The 20,393-nt window shown below is 42.5% G+C and overlaps 1 protein-coding gene across 1 annotated transcript in view; it reads left to right on the top strand.

Annotated features, from left to right (window-relative positions):
- PITPNC1 (phosphatidylinositol transfer protein cytoplasmic 1) overlaps positions 1-20,393 on the top strand; it is a 267,578-nt gene that overhangs the window by 112,516 nt on the left and 134,669 nt on the right. The window contains exon 2 of the mRNA XM_055408242.2: positions 18,102-18,250. Coding sequence (XP_055264217.1) covers positions 18,102-18,250 — 149 coding nt within the window. The remainder of the gene's footprint in view (positions 1-18,101; positions 18,251-20,393) is intronic.

Here is a 20,393-nt window from a genome sequence, read left to right as displayed (position 1 = left end):
TTCCTCTGCCTTTTCTAAATCCAGCTTGAACATCTGGAAGTTCTCGGTTCACATACTGTTGAAGAGAAGGGAGCAAAAGACGAGAAGGGAGCAGATCCCAGATAGGAGGGATCCATGTGGGCAGAGACAAAAGAGATTGGGAAAAAAGGGTTTAGTGCCCAGCAATTTGACTTTGAAGGAAGGGCAGATGGGGCAGAGAGAGAAGGGACCACAGTGCAGTTGCTGGCAGCCAACTGTAGAAGACCTCAGAGGGCAGGCATGGAATTACCAGTCCTTACTCACTGGAAAAGACTCTGATGCTGGGAAAGGTTGGGGGCGGGAGGAGAAGGGGACGACGGAGAATGAGATGGCTGGATGCCATCACCGACTCTGTGGACATGAGTTTGAGTGTACTCCGGGAGTTGGTGATGGACAGGGAGGCCTGGCGTGCTGTGATTCATGGGGTCGCGGAGAGTCGGACACGACTGAGCGACTGAACTGAACTGAACTGAACTGAATGACCAATTGCCTATGAAGGTTAAGGGAGATCCGAGGCCACGAACAACTCTACTAACAGAGTCTGGAGTCAGAAGAATTATTCACAGAAACAGCAAAATCATAGAACTGAAATCTTCTACATGTCAAAACCTATGTTATCATGTTGAAATGCTCCAACTTGCCTTTTATCCCCCTCCCTCCCCCAACTTACCTTTATTAACTAGTGCTGAATCTCCCAATTGAAAATTTCACTTTCAAAATTGGATTTGCCATCTAACTGGGCATCCTACCTTGAACAGTTAAAAATCCAATTGGTCTGACTTCTAATTTTAGAAGGAATCAAGCTGACCTTCATTGCGCTGTTGCTAACTGGAGCCGGTTACCTGGGTGACTAGATTTACAATATGTCAGTATGCAAATACCATCTGCCCAAGAGGAGGAAGGAAGGCCTTCCTCCTCTGGGGGTTGTCAGCAGTTCTGGAAATGTCTTCCTCTGGGAATGGAGAGGAGGCTCATCAGAGAGGAGGAAAACCAGAAAAGATGCAATTTTTCAGTGTTACAGTCTACCTCACTCTAGGAGGGAGCACAGGGGTTTGTGGTTTGCCTTATGGACTGTCCTTTAAGGTAGACCACTAGGGATATACGTGGAGGTCTTAAATTTTGCATTTCTTGGGCAGTGGGGGAGCCAACAAGGTAGGGTAGCATTTATTACTTTAGTGTATTTAGATTCAGATAATTGCAATAGCTTAATGAAACCTTTCAGTATGCGATATTCTTGTTTTCCACAATGCCTTTAGAAATCTAATTTCAATTGATAAGAGTGCCTGAGCAGAGAAGGAGCCTGCTGCTTTTCTTGGGCTCTCAAGAAGGTTGAAGAGAAGGGGATATTTCATCTCATTTTCCCTCATATCATCTTCACTGGGGAAACTGAAGGGATTTTCTCCACAGAATATCTATATTCAGCGCCTGTCCTGTGTATTGTTTCAGGCTAAGGTTTAGAATCACTTTGGGAAACATTCAAATTCGAAGGCAAGCAGGGAAGTTCTTTTCCTTTTCATGAAATAACTGTCACATCAGCTGTCAGCTGCAGGAATTTCTCCCACCCACCTGTTTTCTGAGTCCAAATTAGATGGACTCATTAATTTTTACTTTAAAACCTCAAAGACCTGTATGGGTGTGTGTGCTTCCTTTAATTGCCATGTCTCAGAATTTGTGTAGGAGGAAGAGTTTCCAGGAGTAGAGTGAGAACTGTTGTGCTCTTAGCTTCTAATTTTGTACCCCCTGGTAGCTTCCCCTGTGACCTCGTCTCTGCTTGCTCTTGTTGGCACTGCTATCTCCCACCTCTTTGGAAAAAAAAAACAACTCCTAATATCTTCCTAAAACTGTCAGCAGCATGAAAGAGTGAGGAAAGTCACCTTACTTCCCAGAGTCCTTTTACCCAGCCTTATACATAACTAGCCTTTTATTGGGATGTCAAGCAAATGGCTGCGGAGATTAATGCCAAAGTATGGTAAATCCCTGGAGCTTGACTGCCTGGGTTCAAAGTCCTGCGCTGCTACTTTCTAGCTGGGTGATGTTGGGTAAGTTACTTAACCTCTCTGTGCACCAGTTTCTTCATTTGTAAAACAGGGGTTTAACTAGTGCCCACCTTGTAGAGTTGCTGCGCAGATTAGATAAGGATGGAATGCTTTAGGACCATGCTGACCCTAGAAAAGTTAGCACTGTGTAGCAGCATTTTTTTTTTTCCCAAACACCTTTTTAATTGATTTGCAATGTTGTGTTCATTTCTGTGATTCAGTTTTTCCCGATTCTTTCTTATAGGTTATTCCATGATACTGAATATATAGTTCCCTGTGCTACGCTAGTAAATCCTTGTTGCTTAGTTATTTTATATATATTATCTGTGTACCTGTTAATCCCAAACTCTAATTTATCCCCCACCTTTCCCCTTTGGTAACCACAAGTGTGTTTTCTCTGTGAGTTTATTTGTGTTTCATCAATAAGTTCATTTGTATCATTTTTTTAGATTCCACATACATCATATGTTATTTGTCTTTGATTTACTTCACTTAGAATGATAATCTCTAGGTTCATTCATGTTGCTGCAAATGGCGTTTCATTCTTTTTTATGGATGAGTAGTATTCCTGTGTGTGTGTCCACACACCACATCTTTATCCATTCATCTGTTAATGGACAGTTAGGTCGCTTCCATGTCTTGGCTATTGTAAATAGCTACTATGAACATAGGGGTGCATGTATCTTTTTGAATAAGATTTATTTTTCTGTGGTACGTCTTCAAAGGTCCTGGAACGTAGTGAAGTTTGCTGTGAGCAAGTAAATGTCCAGGATTTATTTGCAGGCTGTGACTTCCTCCTGCTTCCTTCTTAACAGGCTAGTGTCTCCCCACATACAGGTCAAGCCTCATTTTCAATGTGACTCCCTCCTGGATATCTATAGCCCATGCCACTCCCTTTCTAACCCTCACACGCTTTCCATATGTGTCATATAATTAGTACTTTGGATCTGCTATCTTAGCTCTTAATTGTCTGTAGTGTCATGTTTAGCTCTTTATTGTCCAAGCAGAGTAATGAAAAGACACCATGAGGCTGGATAGTTGCCCAGGGTATCTATTGATTGAATGTGCCCAAGTGTCAAATGTGGTGACATGAGCAAGCAAGGCCATTCTTGTCCCATAATTTACTCTTGGTTTTTGAAGTCAATTGTTTGATTTTCTTATTTCCACAAGTAACTTAAAATTATCTAAAGTAAGTATGAGACATTATTGGTGAGAATGTAAAGCGGTGCACCTGCTGTGGATATCTGGCAGTTCCTCAAAAGGTTAACATAGATATGGCCAAACAAGTCCACCCCTAGGTATCTACCCAAGACACATGGAAACAAGTCCACACAAAGACTCACACACATACATTCATTGCAGCATTACTCATTAATAGCCCCAAAGTGGAAATAACCCAGATGTCTATCAAGTGATAAATGAACAAATGTGGAATATTATTTGGTAATTAAAAAGGGGGGAAATACTGATACATGCTACAACATGGATGAATCTCAGAAACATTATGCTAGCACTATTTACAATAGCCAAGACATGGAAACAACCTAAATGTCCATTGACAGATGAATGGATAAAGCAGATGTGTTATGGAATACTACTAACCCATAAAAAAAGAATGAAATAATGCCGTTTGCAACAACATGGACAAACCTAGAGATTATCATACCAAATGAAGTAAGTCAGAAAGAGAAGGACAAATATATGATACCATTTATATGCAGAATCTAAAATATGGCACAAATGTCTACGAAACAAATAGACTGGCAGACAGAGAACAGACTTGTGGTTGTGGAGGCAGGAAGGTGAAGGAAGGATGGATTGGGAGTTTGGGATTAGCAGATGCAAACTATTATATATAGAATGGATAAACAACAAGGTCCGACTGTATAGCACAGGGAGCTATATTCAATATCCTGTGATAAACCATAAAGGAAAGCATATGAAAAAGAGTATATTAATATATGTATAATTGAATCACTTTGCTATACACAGGAAATTGACACAGCATTGTAAATCATCTGTGTGCTTGTGTGTACTTAGTTGCTTCAGTTGTATCCGACTCTTTGCAACCCTACGGACTGTAGCCCACCAGGCTCCTCTGTCCATGGGATTCTCTAGGCAAGAATGCTGGAGTGGGTTGCCATACCCTTTCCCAAGGGAGCTTCCTGACCAAGGGATCAAACCCGCTGTTTCCTGTGTCTCCTGCACTACAGGTGGATTCTTTACCACTGAGCCACGGGGGAAGCCCAAATCAACTATACTTCAATTTAGAAAGAAAGATTACGCTAAGCGAAAGGAAAAGTAGAAGTGAAGTTGCTCAGTCGTGTCCGACTCTTTGCCACCTCATGGACTGTAGCCCACCAGGCTCCTCTGTCCATGGGATTCTCCAGGCAAGAATACTGGAGTGGGTTGCCATTTCCTTCACAAAAGGTCACACATATTGCATGATTTCATTTATATGAACTGTCCAGAATGGACACACCTTTAGTGACCGAAAGTAGATTAGTGGTTGCAGGAGCTGGGAGGATGGGAGAATGGGGAGTTAGCACCAATGGGTGTGGAGTTTCTTTGGGGATGATGAATATATTCTGGAATTAGATAGTGGCAACGGTTGCACAACCTTGTGAATAGACTAAAAACTACTGAATTGTGTACTTTATAAAAAGCAACTAGCAAGTACGCAAAACTACTTAAATCTACTGCAGAGTTTAAAGTCATTTCCAAGATTACTTTTTCAAGAGTAGCTGTCACCTAAAATAGAATAAAGAGTGACTTAAACTGTAAGAAAAACACAAAAAAGGCAAATTACCAAGAATGGCTTTTTTTTTGCCTCAAATCTTTGAATATAAGTCATACACATTTGATTCATAAGTAAGTTCTGCAGGACTGTTTGCTGCCTTCTACATTGTAATTCTGTAATTTGCTGCATTCCTGGCTGGGCCATCTAGCCATATGCAGCTTCTATAACAGAAATAGAAGTGCCTTTTCAGGTCATACCCACCACCCCCCTACCCGGATTCCCTAAGGTAATAATTCATAGCTGCTTCTCTGTGGTGCCCTTATAGAGTGATGTAACTATTGTGAATATGTTAGGGCCTTTTTGACTTAAAGGGGTTTGTTGCATTTTCATCTTCTGTTTGCAGACAGAGCATTTCAAAGGGATACCCTCCAATCCCCTGAAACATAACCATCTCAGTTCATCAGTGCTTTATCAGAAAGGTCTTCTGACTTAAATGGTAGAGTTGAAATCTCTCCCCGGGCTGTCTCAGTACTTATTTTGGAAGACCAATTTGACATGCCCAAGCACCACTTAAAATGAGCCTTTCAAGAGTGAGATCCAAGAAAGAAATTAGCATTGACTTTAAAATGTCATGTGACCACATCACACCCATTAGGATGGCTATTACTGAAAAACAAACAAACAAAAAACAAAAAGTGACCAGTGTTGGCAAGGATGCAGAGAAATTGGAATCCTTGTGCATTACTGCTGGAAATAAAATGGTGTAGCTGCTGTGGAAAACAGTTTTGCAGTTCCTTAAAAAGTTAAATATAGAATTATCATATGATCCAGCAACTCCCTGTATAGGTGTGAACTCAAAAGAATTGAAAGTGGGGACTCAGATACTTGTATAGCACTGTTCGTAGCAGCATTAGTCACAATAATAGCCAGAGGGTGGAAGCAACCCAAATACTCATCAGCAGATGAATGAAGAAGTATCCATGGTATACACACACAATGGAATGTTTTTCAGCCTTAAAAATGAGTGACATTCTGACACATGCTACAGCATAGATGAACCTTGAAAACATGATGCTAAAGTGAAGTAAACCAGTCAGAAAAGGACACCCATTGTATGATTTCATTTATATGAGGTGTCTGGAATAGACATATTCATAGACAGGAAGTAGATTAGAGGTTACTAGGGACTGGGTGAAGGATGAAAATTGCTATCTAATAGGGATGGAGTTTCTTTTTGAAATGATGAAAAAGTTCAGAAATGGATGGTAGTGATGGTTGCACAAACATTATGAATGCACTTACTGCCCCTGAATTGTACATTTAAAAATGGCTAAAATGGTAAATTTTGTTAAGTATATTTGTATACCACAATTTTAAAAGATGAAAAAAGGAATCCTGTGAAGAACAACATTCCAATTCATCATTTTGCCTCTATGTCCTTTTTTCTCCCCACTCTTTGAAAACATGGTGAACTTTATTTTATCGTGGCATTGCCTCCCTTAGCAGGATATGAACAGGGAGAAAAGGATTACCAGCTGCTTATAGAGCAAGAGCAGGGCCACCATCGGCCTTAAAAGTACCAGCTGATAGAATCTCTCTCCAGGTCACTAGAATAAGCCTGAGATGTGTCAGAAAGTTATTTATTTATAATTTTATTGCAGTGTAGTTGATTTTTAATGTTCTGTTAGTTTCTGATGTATAACAAAGTAATTCAGTTACACACACACATACATATTTTTTTCATATTCTTTTCCATTACAGTTTATTACAGGATATTGAATATAGTTCCCTATGCTATACAGTAGGGCCTTGTTTTTTTAATCCATTCTGAATATAAGAGTTTGCAATGGCTAATCCGAAACTCCCAATCCATCCCTCCTCCACCACTGTCCCCCCTTGGCAACCACAAGTCTGTTCTCTGTCCGTGAATCAGTTTCAGTTTCATAGATCTCATAAGCGATATATGTTTGAGAAAGGCAAATATAGTCTTTCTCTTCAAAGTCTTTCTCTTTCTGACTTACTTCACTTAGTATGATCATCTCCTGGTCCACCCATGTTGCTGCAGATGGCATCATTTCAGTCTTTATTTGTTGTTGTCATCTAGTCACTCAGTCATGTCCGGCTCTTTGCAACCCCATGGGCTGCAGCACATCAGGCTTCCCTGTCCTTCACCATCTCCTGGAGCTTGCTCAGACTCATGTCCATCAAGTCGGTGATTCCATCCCACCATCTCATTCCTCTGTCGTCCCCTTCTCCTCCTGCCTTCAACCTTTCCCAGGTCTTTTCCAATGAGTCGGCTCTTCACATCAGGTGGCCAAAGTATTGGAGCTTCAGCTTCAGCATCAGTCCTTCCAATGAATATTCAGGGTTGATTTCCTTTAGGATTGACTGGTTTGATCACCTTGCAGTCCGAGGGACTCTCAAGAGTCTTCTCCAACACCACAGCTCAAAAGCATCAATTCTTCGGCATTCAGCCTTCTTAATGGTCCAACTCTCACATCCATACATGACTACTGGAGAAACCATAGCTTTGACTAGATAGACCTTTGTCAGCAAAGTAATGTCTGTGCTTTTTAATATGCTATCTAGGTTTGTCATAGCTTTTCTTCCAAGGAGCAAGCGTCTTTTAATTTGATGGCTGCAGTCACCATCTGCAGTGATTTTGGAGCCCAAGAAAATAAAGTCTGTCACTGTTTCCATTGTTTCCCCATCTATATGCCATGAAGTGATGGGACCAGATGCCATGATCTTAATTTTTTGAATGTTGAGTTTTAAGCCAGCTTTTTCACTCTCCTCTTTCACCTTCATCAAGAGTCTCTTTAGTTCCTCTTCACTTTCTGCCATAAGGGTGGTGTCATCTGCATATCTTAGGTAATTGGTATTTCTCCTGGCAATCTTTATGGCTGAGTAGTATTCATGTGTGTGTGTCTGTGTGTATACCGTATCATTATCCAGTCATCTGTCGATAGACATTTAGGTTGCTTCTGTGGCTATTGTGAATAGTGATGCTGTGAACATTGGGGTGCGTGTATCTCAGAATGATAGATTTTTAAATGTAATAATTTCTGGAAATATACCCAATTTACTCTGTTTTGCCTCTCTTCATTAACTGTCTCTGGAGAGCAGGAGACCATATACTTTCCTTCATCAGTCATCTGCTTCCTTTTACCAAGGAGGAAACATCTATAGGATGCTATTGCTTAGGAAAATGGTACCTTCCCTGCAACCAACCACATATGCATCTATGTGCATCTATTGGCTATAGGCACCATTGCAGGCAAGTGAAACCTGGGGCCAGTCCCCCAAAGTGGGGTGAAGACAGATGCTAGAGTTTTCCCAACTTTGATCCACATATCTAACTTGGTCATAACTCTCTCTCCTCATTGCTAGATAGTTAGCAGAGTGCTGAAACCACTTGCCGTGCCAGCTAGCACTTAAGCAAGCAAAGAGGTTCAGTGACCTTCAAATATTACTGAGATCTTGTTGTTCTAGGCTTGAAGTGGCTTGAATAATTCTTTCAAAACATTAAGTTGTTCATTGTTTAGTTGTCCATGAAGCAATAAGGGCTTCTCTTTGCATTCAGTGTGCCCTTCTGTTCTCAGAAGGTCTCAAAGACACTGAAACTAATTGCTATCATTCCTACAAGTGTATTTCTAGCTTTAACCAAAACAATAGCATCCTTTGATGCCACCGGGTGGGTGCAATAGGCTTCAGAAACAGGGGCTTTTCCAGTTCTGGAAAGAGCCTGTTACCTCCATAAGGATTGACCTCTCTCCTAGAATCACTTCTGGAGAGGCCAAGGTTAAGGAGATGAGCAGTGACACAGGGGGTGTGGCAAGAAGATGGCACAGGATACATTTCCCAGGAAAGTACTATCTTAGTTTTCTCCCGTTTTGGTCTTGTGATTGGCTGTGGGTTTCTGCTTGGTAGTAAACAGAGAGACTTGATTGCTTTGTAAAGGTCAGCCCTGTCACCAAACTTCTCCATTTACTTGAGTTGCATTTGATTTCACATTTGTTGAAAAATGGTTCAATGGCTATGATGTCAGCCTCAAGTTCTTTGGGCTTATAGGCCTTGTGTCTTTGAGATGGAACTCAGGAAACGCTTCTCTTTGCTGGAGACCAGATCAACCTTGTTTATAGCTCTACCTCCAGTGTCTACAGGGCCTAGTGTACTCTGTTAGTTCACTGCATGAACCAGAAGGAACTGGACTCTACACCCAGAGTGTCCCCCAACCCATGTCTGGAGAAATCCCATGTTCTGCCCCAAGGGCAGACTACCCTTGTGGTTTTGAACTGAGTCCTGGCAGTTCCTGTCTTTGCTCTCTGTGGTTTCACATGCTGCTCTCTAAAAGCTAATGTGTTCAGCTTCTCATTTATCAATACCGGGGAATGACACCTCTCACTTGAGCTAATGCTTATAAAGTAGCCTCTACGTGCTGATAGTTATCATTTTGGCTTTTAAATCTGTGCATTAAGTGAGTTCTCAGGGCTAGAATACCTCCCCCAAGGATAAGTCTGTGTTGGAAGGAGCAGTTAAAGTATGCGCTCTTATTTTTCATATACTATACCCTCCTGTACTCAGTCAAGTGGATTATGCTACTGGACCTCCCAGTGTACTGGAAACAATTTGCGGTTTTGCACAGTTATAAGCGTAGAGTTCTGCTTGCACCAACACGAAGCATATCCTGAGCCCTTCTTCTGGCATTAAGTTGCTCTATTTCTATCCAGTTCAGTCCAAAACTTAGGACAGGTTAAGCACCAGCATATAATGCTGTTTATATTAGTTTGTCATGAAAAGGGGATTTTTGAATTCAATGTCGATAACCCAGCTCCTTCTTAAATCTTTTTATCAGCTTTTTCATTCCTGCACCCTGCCATAATGACACAGGTATTACGTAAACAAGGCACCTCAGAGGGCTGCTTATAAAGATCCGGGAGAAAAGATAAATATGTGATGATGCACTGATATCCTGAAATATGAGCTGCAGGTTTGTATTTTCTTTGTGGCATCGGATATTGGTTTTCGTGCTTTATTGACCTGGCAGGGAGAGAGCTGACGAAACACCGAAGAACTTTACACCTTTTACACCTTTTTTTAAAACCTCTCTGTCTACATGGAGAAATCTGAACATTGAATCACAGAGCCAGAAAGACTGATGGGGCTAGCCAGTCATGTCTTTGCAGAGCCCAAATCAGATTCAGCCCTCAGAAGTAAAAATACACACCTCACCTTCCCAATGGAAAAAAGGAATTGGAATTGGGCTTGTTGCAGAGTTGCTCCCAGGCAAACGGAGGAATTGGGCTCTGAACTGTGACAGTCCTGTTCAATAAGAAGCTGGCGTTCTCGGTGACCTGCGTTAAGGTCGGCAGGATTAGAGTGAGTTTGTATTCAGTTAATCACTCTTTCCCTTCTGTCAGGGTCTTTGTCAGTACGGCGTTGCTTGGGAACATCAGCAACAAGAATCCTTCAGAATGCTAATGTTAAAGACATTTAAGTTTAGGACAGAGCGAGCCAGACATCTCTTCCTGAAGTGGCAGGAATCAGGCATCTTGTAGAGCATTGTCTTTGGAGGAAGTCATTTTATAATTCTGTCCCCTGGGCTTAACACCTTCAAATAAGCTTCTAAACCAAAGATCCAGCAAATATAAAAGTCCCTGACCTTAACACACAAAAAAAGAAAAAACTTTTGCATAATTATAAAAATAGAATCACTGATAGATGGCCACCTTGAGGTGTGAAGTAAGTAAGCCATACTCAGGGACAAAATGACACGTTCCAGGTTTTGTAAAGAATTGTGATGAAATATACATCACATAAAATTTACCATTCTAACCATTTTTAATTGTACTGTTCAGTGGCATTGAGTGCATTCACATTGTTATGCAACCATCAACACCATCCATCCATCCCCAGAGCTTTTTCATCATGCCAAAGGGAAACTCTGTCCTGCTGAGCGCTAACTCCCCAGCCCTGGCAACCACCATTCTACTTTTGGTCTCTGTAAATTTGACTAGGGATGTCATATAAGTGGATGTTCCCAAGCTTTTTATAATATTTTGGGAAATGTTTGATCTGACTTCCATCTAAGAAAACTTTTACAGGAGGAAACGATGGTCTTGGGCTGATTGTCAGGTTTTCCTGATTTTTGCATCATAGCGGTGTGTATGGCGGATGCCTTGTTCTTTTAGCCCTCATAGAACTATAGCCAAACGGAAACAAATGAAACAGATCTTCACCTCCCAGTCAGATGTGTTGCCAAACAGGAGCCATAACTACTTAGTGTAGTTTTACATTTTAATGAAGCATATTAATTTGTAAGTTTTTTTCTCACTTGATTCTCACGATATCCTATGAGGTATTTGCTTAGTCCCATTTTAATGATGAGAAACTGTGGCTCAACGAAACTGAGCAGCAGCAGAATTGGGACTTTGGCCACCAGTTTTCAATTTTAAAAGTGCAGTGCCTTCCACCATAGCACACTGTGAACAATTATCACTTCTCAGAAGGTCCACGCAATGCCAGCCCTCAAAAAAGGAAGGCTCCTCCAAATGTATCCCTGATTATCTGTGCTCTCCCTCACTAGCTTGGAAACACATGGAAACCCTTGACCTGACAAGCCAGCCTCCAAAGTCTTGGTGTGGACTGAAGGCCTGACTCTCTGTCACTGATGGCCAAGTTTAGGACTTAGTCCAGCACTGTCCAGTAGAAATATGTGAGCCACAAATGCAAGCCACATATGTAAAAGAAACAGGTGAAGTTACTTAAGAATACATTTTAGGGACTTCCCTGGCAGTCTGGTGGGTTAAGACCCCACACTTCCAATGCAGTGGGTTTGGGTTCAGTCCCTAGTTGGGGAACAAAGATTCTACATGCCACAGGGTGCAGCCAAAAAAAAAAAATGCATTTTAGTTAACCTCATATCTTCAAATTATTTCAATATGCAATCAGTTTAAAAATTATTAATGAGCTATATTACTATTGTTATTATCAAGTTTTTTGTTGTTACTAAGTACCCATTTTACACGTTTAAGCAATCTCAAGCCAGATGCTAAAGTTTTATCAGAGGTACCTGATGTGAATTGAGATTTCATAAAAATTTTCAGTTGAAACAGTAGATTGATGTAGCCGAAGGTGTCTCACATATATGGAAAAGTTTTCTTATAGCTGAATTGAGTATCAGTTTTAAAATTTAATTAAAAAGAGGGAAAACTTAAAATTCAGTCCCTGCATTGCACAGGCCACATTTCAAATGTTCATAAGCTACATGTGGTGAGTGGCCACCATACTGGACAGCACTGGTTAGGTGAGCAGCTAAGGCTGCCCCAGACTGGACCCAGCAGCACTGGACTAGACAGGGGTGAGCAACCGTTTTCCTAAAAGGCCAGATAGTAAATATTTTCACCTCTGCAAACTACATGGTATCAGTTGAAACTACCCAATCCTACTCTGATACCATGAGAGCAGCCACAGAGTGAATGAGTATGACAGCTCCAATAAAACTTTATTTTACAAAACAAGCCCCAGGCCACATAGTTTGCCACTGCTGGACTAGAGCATTTGTTCCGCTGCTCCACCCATGCTGTGAGAGTCTAGCGCACAGCTGGCTCTAGCCTCTAGTTTTCTGAGATGAGGTTGTTAAAACCTAGCCCCATCGTATCCCCTTCCCAGTGTGTAATTACAATTTTGGCACCACTTGGTGTGAAGACTGCAATGCACTGGAGTCCTGCGTTATGTTTCATCTTTCAGACACACTCTTCAGGGGCTCCTTGTATATGGGGATGCAATTGCTTCACAGTGCTTTGAGGTCTCTGTATTGAGAGTGGAGAAAACTGGGGGTAAAAAAGCCAATAAAAGCATTATGTGTGGTGTGAATAATGTGTGAAATTCCCAGGAACACCCGAGTATACTGCCCTCTACTCTTTGCTCTCTCCACACAGCCAGAGAGAAGCAGGAATCATACCCACTTCACAGATGGAAATATACACAATAATCATGTTAAATCAGAGGGACAGATATTTCTCCATGGTTATGATATTATGTGGCATGCATTCATTTTGATATTAAAGGCAGAAGTAGTCATATCATCAGGGAATAACTCCATCCAGACTAGGTAATATTTATTGCAAAGCAATGGTCCCCACCTTTCACATCATGATGTTTGAAAATGGTACTAATGGAGAAGAGAAAGGGGACAGGAAGGGAGGGATTGGAAGAAAGATAACACCCCATGGTTCTTTAGGGAGGGGGAAATATAGCAGTCTGGCCTTGCAGGAATCTCTGAAGCTCAGCAACTGCAGGAAGGGGCAGTTAAGTGAAAATCAGTCATAGCTTGGGGTTCTATTGAACCTAACTCTTCAGGTCCAAAACTTTCTCTGGCAAGAATGATGTTCAGGTGGTGGTGGTGGTCATTTAATTATCCCTTAACATACTCAGGAGTTTTGACTTCGGGGTCACCTTTTCTAAAATCAGGGTTTGAGGCTGAACTGAATTAAGTATCTTGATCATGAGTGGTCACATTTGCACAGTACAAGGTGATGAAACTGCTTGGTTTTTCCAGGCACATTATACAACTCTGCCTTCCCTCAAGTTCTGCAGCTCTATTAAATGTTCAGTGCTGCGTGCAAGTGGGAAAGATCTGCATCCCCATGATGGTTTTTTTGACTACAGAGATAATTATTTGGGGTAGCTGTTCTGATGATGGCTCACACGGAGGCTCAGCCCTGCAGCGCAGAGCTGTCTCTAATCTTGATTGCCTGTAATGATGATTACCCCAAACTCTGGAATTATAACAATAGATTTTACAAAGTTAGAGCATAATTACTCCACCGTTCCATATGTGAACACAGTTTAAACATCTTTGATCTTTTGAATGATATCAGACTTTTGTTCTTCGTCTTCTGAAATAGTGAAGTTCAAAGGCAGTGGCTCCAAACCATCCCTCTTTGTTCTTCATAGTGAGATCAGGTTTATTAAAGCAGTTCACCTGTTAGAGAAATAAGGGCTGAACTTGGGTGGAGAAGAAAGAGTACAGGCCTGTGGTGTTCAGGTCCCAGTTCTGCCACCTGGAAGTCACATGGCAGGAGAAAGTCTCTAGCCTCTCGGAGACTCAGATCCCTCATCTGTAAATACCTACCTGGCTGAATCATTGTGAGTCTTAGAAATGAATATAAAGCACCTAATTGGTGCCTCACACCGATAAGCAATCAGTGAAGCTTTTTCACCACCACCATTATCATCATAGCCTTCACCATCATCATCAATTCTGTTATAGATTCTCTGGCTTTAACATCTTCACAGTCCTTCTGAGTCTATGGATTTTGCAGCCTTCACTTTACATAAAAGTTAGTTTGAAGCTGGTGATCTGTGGTGTGGTGGTCTCACTAACTTATGGATGAAGCTTTATGAGAAATTAATGTTAAAGAGGAAAGAAGAAACAGGCCCTCTAAAGATGGAACATTCTGGTCTTGGCTCCATCTGGTACTGAGCAAGTGAATGCATACCTTCCTCACCCTCTGCTGAGGTGCTTCTCAGCTCTTAGCTTGTGTTTGAGTAAGATCCCAAACAGTGTGAGTGTAAAATGGACGGGAATTGACCCAGGATTTAGCATTTTTAGGAGTATCTCAGGAGATTTTGAGACATGGTTCAAAGACTCTCTGTTTTGTCCTGTCCCCTCCAGTTGAGAAACTTCTGGATACATGTGTCTTTGAGTGAATTTGTGTTTTAAAACCTCTACTTCTGGATGGCCCAGCTCAGATGGCCACAACAAGCAGAACAGGCCTGATTTGCTTGAGAGCAAAGAAAGTGACAGCTGCAGAGCCCTCGATCATCTCGGTGTCTGGGCTTGAGTGTCCCGCCACCCCCAGCACTGTCACCCACGTGACTGAATCCAGCGTCTGTTGGTTGCCCGTAGGCTGACGCTATCTTAGTGAGCTAACCCTGGTGTCTGCCCTGCGATGGCTCATTCAGGAGCCGCTGGAATGATCAATGAGGCTGGGCCGCCAGGCCCTCCTCTGGCTGCCGGTGAATCAGCCTCTGGCTGCCTTGTCCCTTTGCTTTCAACACAGAGCAGGAAGCACTTGAGCTGAGCACAGCCAGGCTGACTCGAGTCTGGCTAATGGCTTTTCTGTGTCATGCATTGTCCTTGGTCCCATGCATTTCCATGCGTGAGTGGGATGGAGCTCCAGGAGATGGTCCAGGAATAGATATCCCTTCTGCATCCCCGCCGCTGACTAAAGCCCTGGACAGCATTTTGGTTTAAGGGTATCCACTTCAGAAGTGGGGTCAACACTTTAAAAAAAAATTGAAGTTGTCAACTCAAGAAAAATTCGCAGCCTAAAAGATGTGTTAAATTGTATTTGGGGAGCTTACTGAGAACTAGAGAGAGCTCTGAGAAGGGAGGAGCCAGGATATATAGGAGTTTTGGCTGGGGAAAAAACACCACGTAGTCGAACAGTTAAAAAAAAATACCATGTAGCAGTAAAAGATATGCTAATCACAAAAAACCATACATCTCAAGGTAATGATTTTAGTGCTTTTTTTTTTTTCATGAATGGGAAGGTGAATGAGTCTAGGTTCTCTGAAATGTTTCCTTAGGTATGCATCTAGGGCCAGTGTCCAAAGCACAGAATGTTACCTGTTTTTCTCCATCCTGAATTCTGCTCAGGGCTCAACACTGAGGCTTGTTGTGGGTTGGAGTCAAGCGGCTACAATGACTGATGGCATGATGGCAGGCAAATATTCTTTGTTTACTGGAATGGCAGCAACATTCCCTTTCCACAGGGTGAAAATCAGATAACACAGAATTAACCATTTTAAAGTCAGTTCAGCAGCATCTAGTACATTCACCACATTGTACGACCACCACCTCTAACCAGATCCAGACCTTTCATCACCCCAGAAGGAAACCTCGTACTCACTGAGTTGGTTGGCTTGGGCTGCCATAGCAAAGCACCACAAGATGGGTGGCTTAACCAACCAGCATTGTAAGGGCTCACAGTTGTGGATGATGGAAATCAAGATCAAGTGTCAGTAGTCAGGGCTGGTTCCCTCTGGGAAGACTGGGAGGGAAAGATCTCTTCTGGGTCAATCCTTGGCTTGTAAATGGCCATCCTCCTGCATCACTTCACCATATTTTCTTCCCTGAGTGTCTCTATGTCTGTCTTGCCCCTTGGGGGGCTTCCCAAGTGGCACTAGTGGTAAAGAACCCATCTGCCAATGCAGGAAAGACCTGGGTTTAATCCCTGGGTCAGGAAGATCCCCTGAAGGAGGAAATAGCCCACTCCAGTACTCTTGTCTGGAGAATCCCATGGACAGCAGAGCCTGCCAGGCTACAGTCCATAGAGTCACAAAGAGTCAGACACCACCGAAGCACCTGTCTCCAAATAAGGTCGTATTCTGAAGTACTGGGACTTACATTTGACTTTTGGGAAACACTAGTCAACTGGTTAACACCCATGAAGCAGTATCAGTACTTCCTTCCTTTTCATGGCAGAGTAATATTCCTTTGAAAGTAAACATATTTTCTTTGAACACCAAGTACAAAGCAACTTCTAGTGAAATCTCCATCCCCTGGGCAGCTGGGCATTCTGTTCTAGGCTTATGTGCCTATCCACATAAGGTGGAGTGTTGATCTCACAGGTGTATCTCACACATCTCTAGCCTGTAACCTTTTTCTCACCGTCTTCCTCCTGGAAAGAGGGTTAGTTAGTCTTTATGAGCAAAGGAAAGAGGACTTACTAAGGGGAAGCCAAGACAAGCTTCTAATCCCAAAATGTGTTTAAAAATAAATTTTATCTTTGATTTCCTTTCTCCTCTCACTCGCTTCATCCTCAGCACGGACATAGATACATTAAAAGCATTTAAAAAGCAGACCCTTCTGTGGAGGAGTGTGGCACAGGAAGCTCTGCCCTTTGAGAAGAGCCAGACTCTGACTGCTCTTTCCATTGTCATGGTGACTGGGCCTGGTCCCTTGGGCTGACCTCATGCCAGAGCCTTTCCCATTCTCTTCACACTCCCCTCCCTGCACCTGCCTCAGAAGAAAACAGGGACCTTCAGACATGTGAGTCCTCTCAGCTTTAGAACTGGCTGCACTGTTGATTTGTACATTTCACTTTGCCCCCTTCGTTTAAAATCTATTTCTCTTACACACATAGACAGGAGACCTGCATCCCTGCTGACCTCGGCTCTTTGGGAATAACCCAGAGCCGTCATTAGCTCGCTGCAGACTCAGGTCCCTTCCCCCTATCCCATGGGCCTTGATGATGCTGACACTGTTGTTTCACACCGAATCTGCAGGAAGGACCACAGCAGGGTCTCATCACCCTGCCTTCTGATTCTGAGCAGACTTCCTTCACGCAAAAGTTGTTTTACTCCCTCCTTCGCCTCTCTCTCTTTCTCTTCTTTTCCCCTCCATTAAATTAGTTTTTGTCACTTCGGAAGTTTACTGGGTGAAGAGATGCATGCTGGCTCCAGGGTTTTCAGAGAGACAAGAAAGAGACTGGAACAGCTCAAAACAGCAGACAGCACGGAAAATATTCACATTACGTGTTATTCTATTTTATCATTTTCATGTAAGCACATGTGGCTTCAGGGCCCTCAGGCTAGAAGGCCACACACTGTTAGTGGAATTGGTTGAAAAGGATTTATACTATATAGATTTTCTCCCTTGTGGACCAGCCTAATGGTGGGTTCACAGTTTCCACTCACGGGGGAGTCTGGGCATCTGGAGTTTTTTTTTTTAAGCTTCCAGGTCATTCTAATGTCCATCCAACTTTGAGAACCAATATTCTAGGGGACAGAGACCTCCAGGAGAGTTTTAACACTTTGAGAGAGGCAACGAAAGAAACAGGTGACATCTAATCCTCTGTGCCCAGTAATGCAGTTAATTAGGCAGAAAGAATGGACAGAAATAACACACCCTGGTCTGTATTGTGCCAAGCAAAATAGGAATTTAGCTCCACTTAACCCTGTAAGTCCAGTGTAAAAAGGGAGATTCCAGCGTGCCCACCTCCCTGCTGCTAACCATGGGTTGGTTGATTGGCTGCCAAACCTTGAAGACTGTCAGTCCCCTGGTGAACATTCGCCAAGGTGATGCAAAATGTTCGCAGGAACAAGCCGTTTCTGCATCCTACTCACAATTAGTTCTCCTTATTCCTGAGGAAAAGTAACATCCGGCCCACGTGCTTGCTTTCTTTTCTCAACAGAAAGTGCTGATGCCATGAGTTGCTTGCAGCACCGTCGTTGGGAGGGGTTGTCTTTAAAAGTTAGTGGTGGGGCTGATCTGTCTGTATCCATGTGTTTTGTAGTACAGAATTGGACAGCTGTACATGATCAGCAAGCACAGCCACGAACAGAGTGACCGAGGAGAAGGGGTGGAGGTCGTCCAGAATGAACCCTTCGAGGACCCTCACCATGGCAATGGGCAGTTCACCGAGAAGCGAGTATATCTCAACAGGTAAGTCCTGGCAGCTGGCGCTCCACCTCCAGGCGCCCTCCCTGCCCAGGAATCCCTCCCACCTGGCCTCACAGCACCCAGTAGAGGCTGTGACTGTCTGGGATGAAAAGGTGACTTAGAAAGCCCTCCAAAACCACCAGTCTAGTTGCTCCCCTGCATTCTGCAAAATAGTCCTCAAATGCATTTTCATCAGGACAAACTTTCCTCTTACCATTCGCAACCCTTCTACCACATGTTAGGATGAAATCTGATCTTAAGGATTAAAGGACTTTGTCTTCTCCCTTGGTTCTGGGATTAGCAGAAGGAAAGAGGCAGCTTCGCCTGTAAGTTGTAGAGAAGTAAGTGCTGAAGATAGTCGTGTACCATTGGGGTCTTAACTCAGTAAGATTTTCACTTCCTGTCAGGTGACCACTCAAGTGTCCCCAAAGGGAATTGACGAAACTAACAGTCACCTGTGACCAAAGTGAGATACAGTATGCAGGTGGTTTCTATTTCTCAACCACTTGAGAAAGTTTATAACTTTTCCTGCAACAGAACAAGAAGTGGCCAGCTGTCTCAGTCATGTCTGTTTTCGCTATCAAAATATTCATATTTATCTTAATGGAGAGTAATAAACATTAGTAAGAGGGAAATTTGTTATAAATAGGATGTCTGGACTTTCAGTAGTAATTCCATTCTTCCCAAGGTGAAGGATGTCATCTCTCCTTTGGAAGGGTAAAAATTCAAGGATGATCAACCAGCACTGAGCAGGACTGCCATTTCTGTTTTGCAAAATACATTTTTTAATCTTTTCTGTGTTCTTATCACTAATGACATCATTGATTATTGGGGCTTGTCTGATCTTCTCCCTACCTTGCACCACGCTCTAGGTCATTTTCTTCCTTTTACTTTTCTGGGTCAGAACATTTGTAGTCACATGCCATATGGGGTATATTTTCTTAGAACTAGCAGTCTGCATTAGTGAACCAGTGTGGCATTCTGGTTTTTGCTAGCCTCTCCATGAATACTCTACTGCCATCTATGGCCTCCCTTATTGGCCCATTTCTCATTATTCAGAAAGCACTGCCAACATAATAGTTGGACTGTGTCCCCATTTTATCCACTGACACGTGTGAATATTTCTCCATTCTCAGTGCTTTGACCACAAACCAGATGTTCCTGAGAGAGCCATATTTGGAGTCTCTCATTCTTGCATGACCTCCACCCTCCGACAGGCTGAAGGGGATTATTTCTTCTTGATGGGAGTGTTTGTGTTCTGTCACTAGTGTGTTTGAAAATCTCTCAGGCCAAAATCCTGACACTGAGGGCCTTGGGCTGATTAAACCAACACATTTTAATCAGCCCAAGGATGCAGTACCAGGGAATTCCTGAGTCATGAGGAAATGCAAATGAGATTGATCCTGTTCACCTATTAGTAGCTGTGAATTCCCAGGATTTGGAACCAGTTCAGCCTGCAACCAGCTGTTGATTTGCAGGGGTAGCTGAGCTCCAAGTCTAGTCTGAGGATGGCTTCCTTCACAGAGAGGTTTCTCAATATGCTGCTTTGACATTCTTAGTGCTAAGGGTGTAAATAAAATATTGAGCATCACTCACCTCTGCAGAACAAAGAGAAGTGAGGAGAGTGCAAGAAAATAGAAACCTACAGAAAATCCCATTTCTCAGCAGACAATTGCATTTTCGCAAGTTATTGCCTGGGGAATGTTCCCTATGTACTAAATTTAAGAAATTAGAAATCTTTATAACTTTTCCTGAAACAGAACAAGAGGTGTCCAGCTGTCTCTGTCATGTCTGTTTTCTCTATCAAAATATATGACATTTATTTTAAAGGAGAATAATAAGCATTAGTAGGAGGGAAACTTGTTATAAATAGAATATCTGGACTTCCAGTAATAATAACTAAAAAGATTAATATTGACCTTCCCCTTGCACCTCGTATGACAAACACAGGATGAAATATAACAATATAAAACTGAATTCAAACCAGAGAAAGGGAAATCCTCAGATACTAGAAATAAGGAGGAGACTCTAACAGGAGTGGAAAGCAGATGAGCTAATGCTCGGGAACCTGGGGGATGTCAGAACTGAGTGTGGGCCCTGCCATCTAGGGGTTGGGGGTGTCACGCTCATAGTGTTAGTTGCTTAA

This window comes from Moschus berezovskii, chromosome 20, assembly GCF_049115385.1.
Source record: "Moschus berezovskii isolate FMDL1 chromosome 20, NW_MosBer_1.0, whole genome shotgun sequence".
Lineage (NCBI taxonomy): Eukaryota > Metazoa > Chordata > Mammalia > Artiodactyla > Moschidae > Moschus > Moschus berezovskii.
Note: the sequence above shows the minus strand (reverse complement) of the source record. Positions and strands in the feature narration are given on the sequence as shown.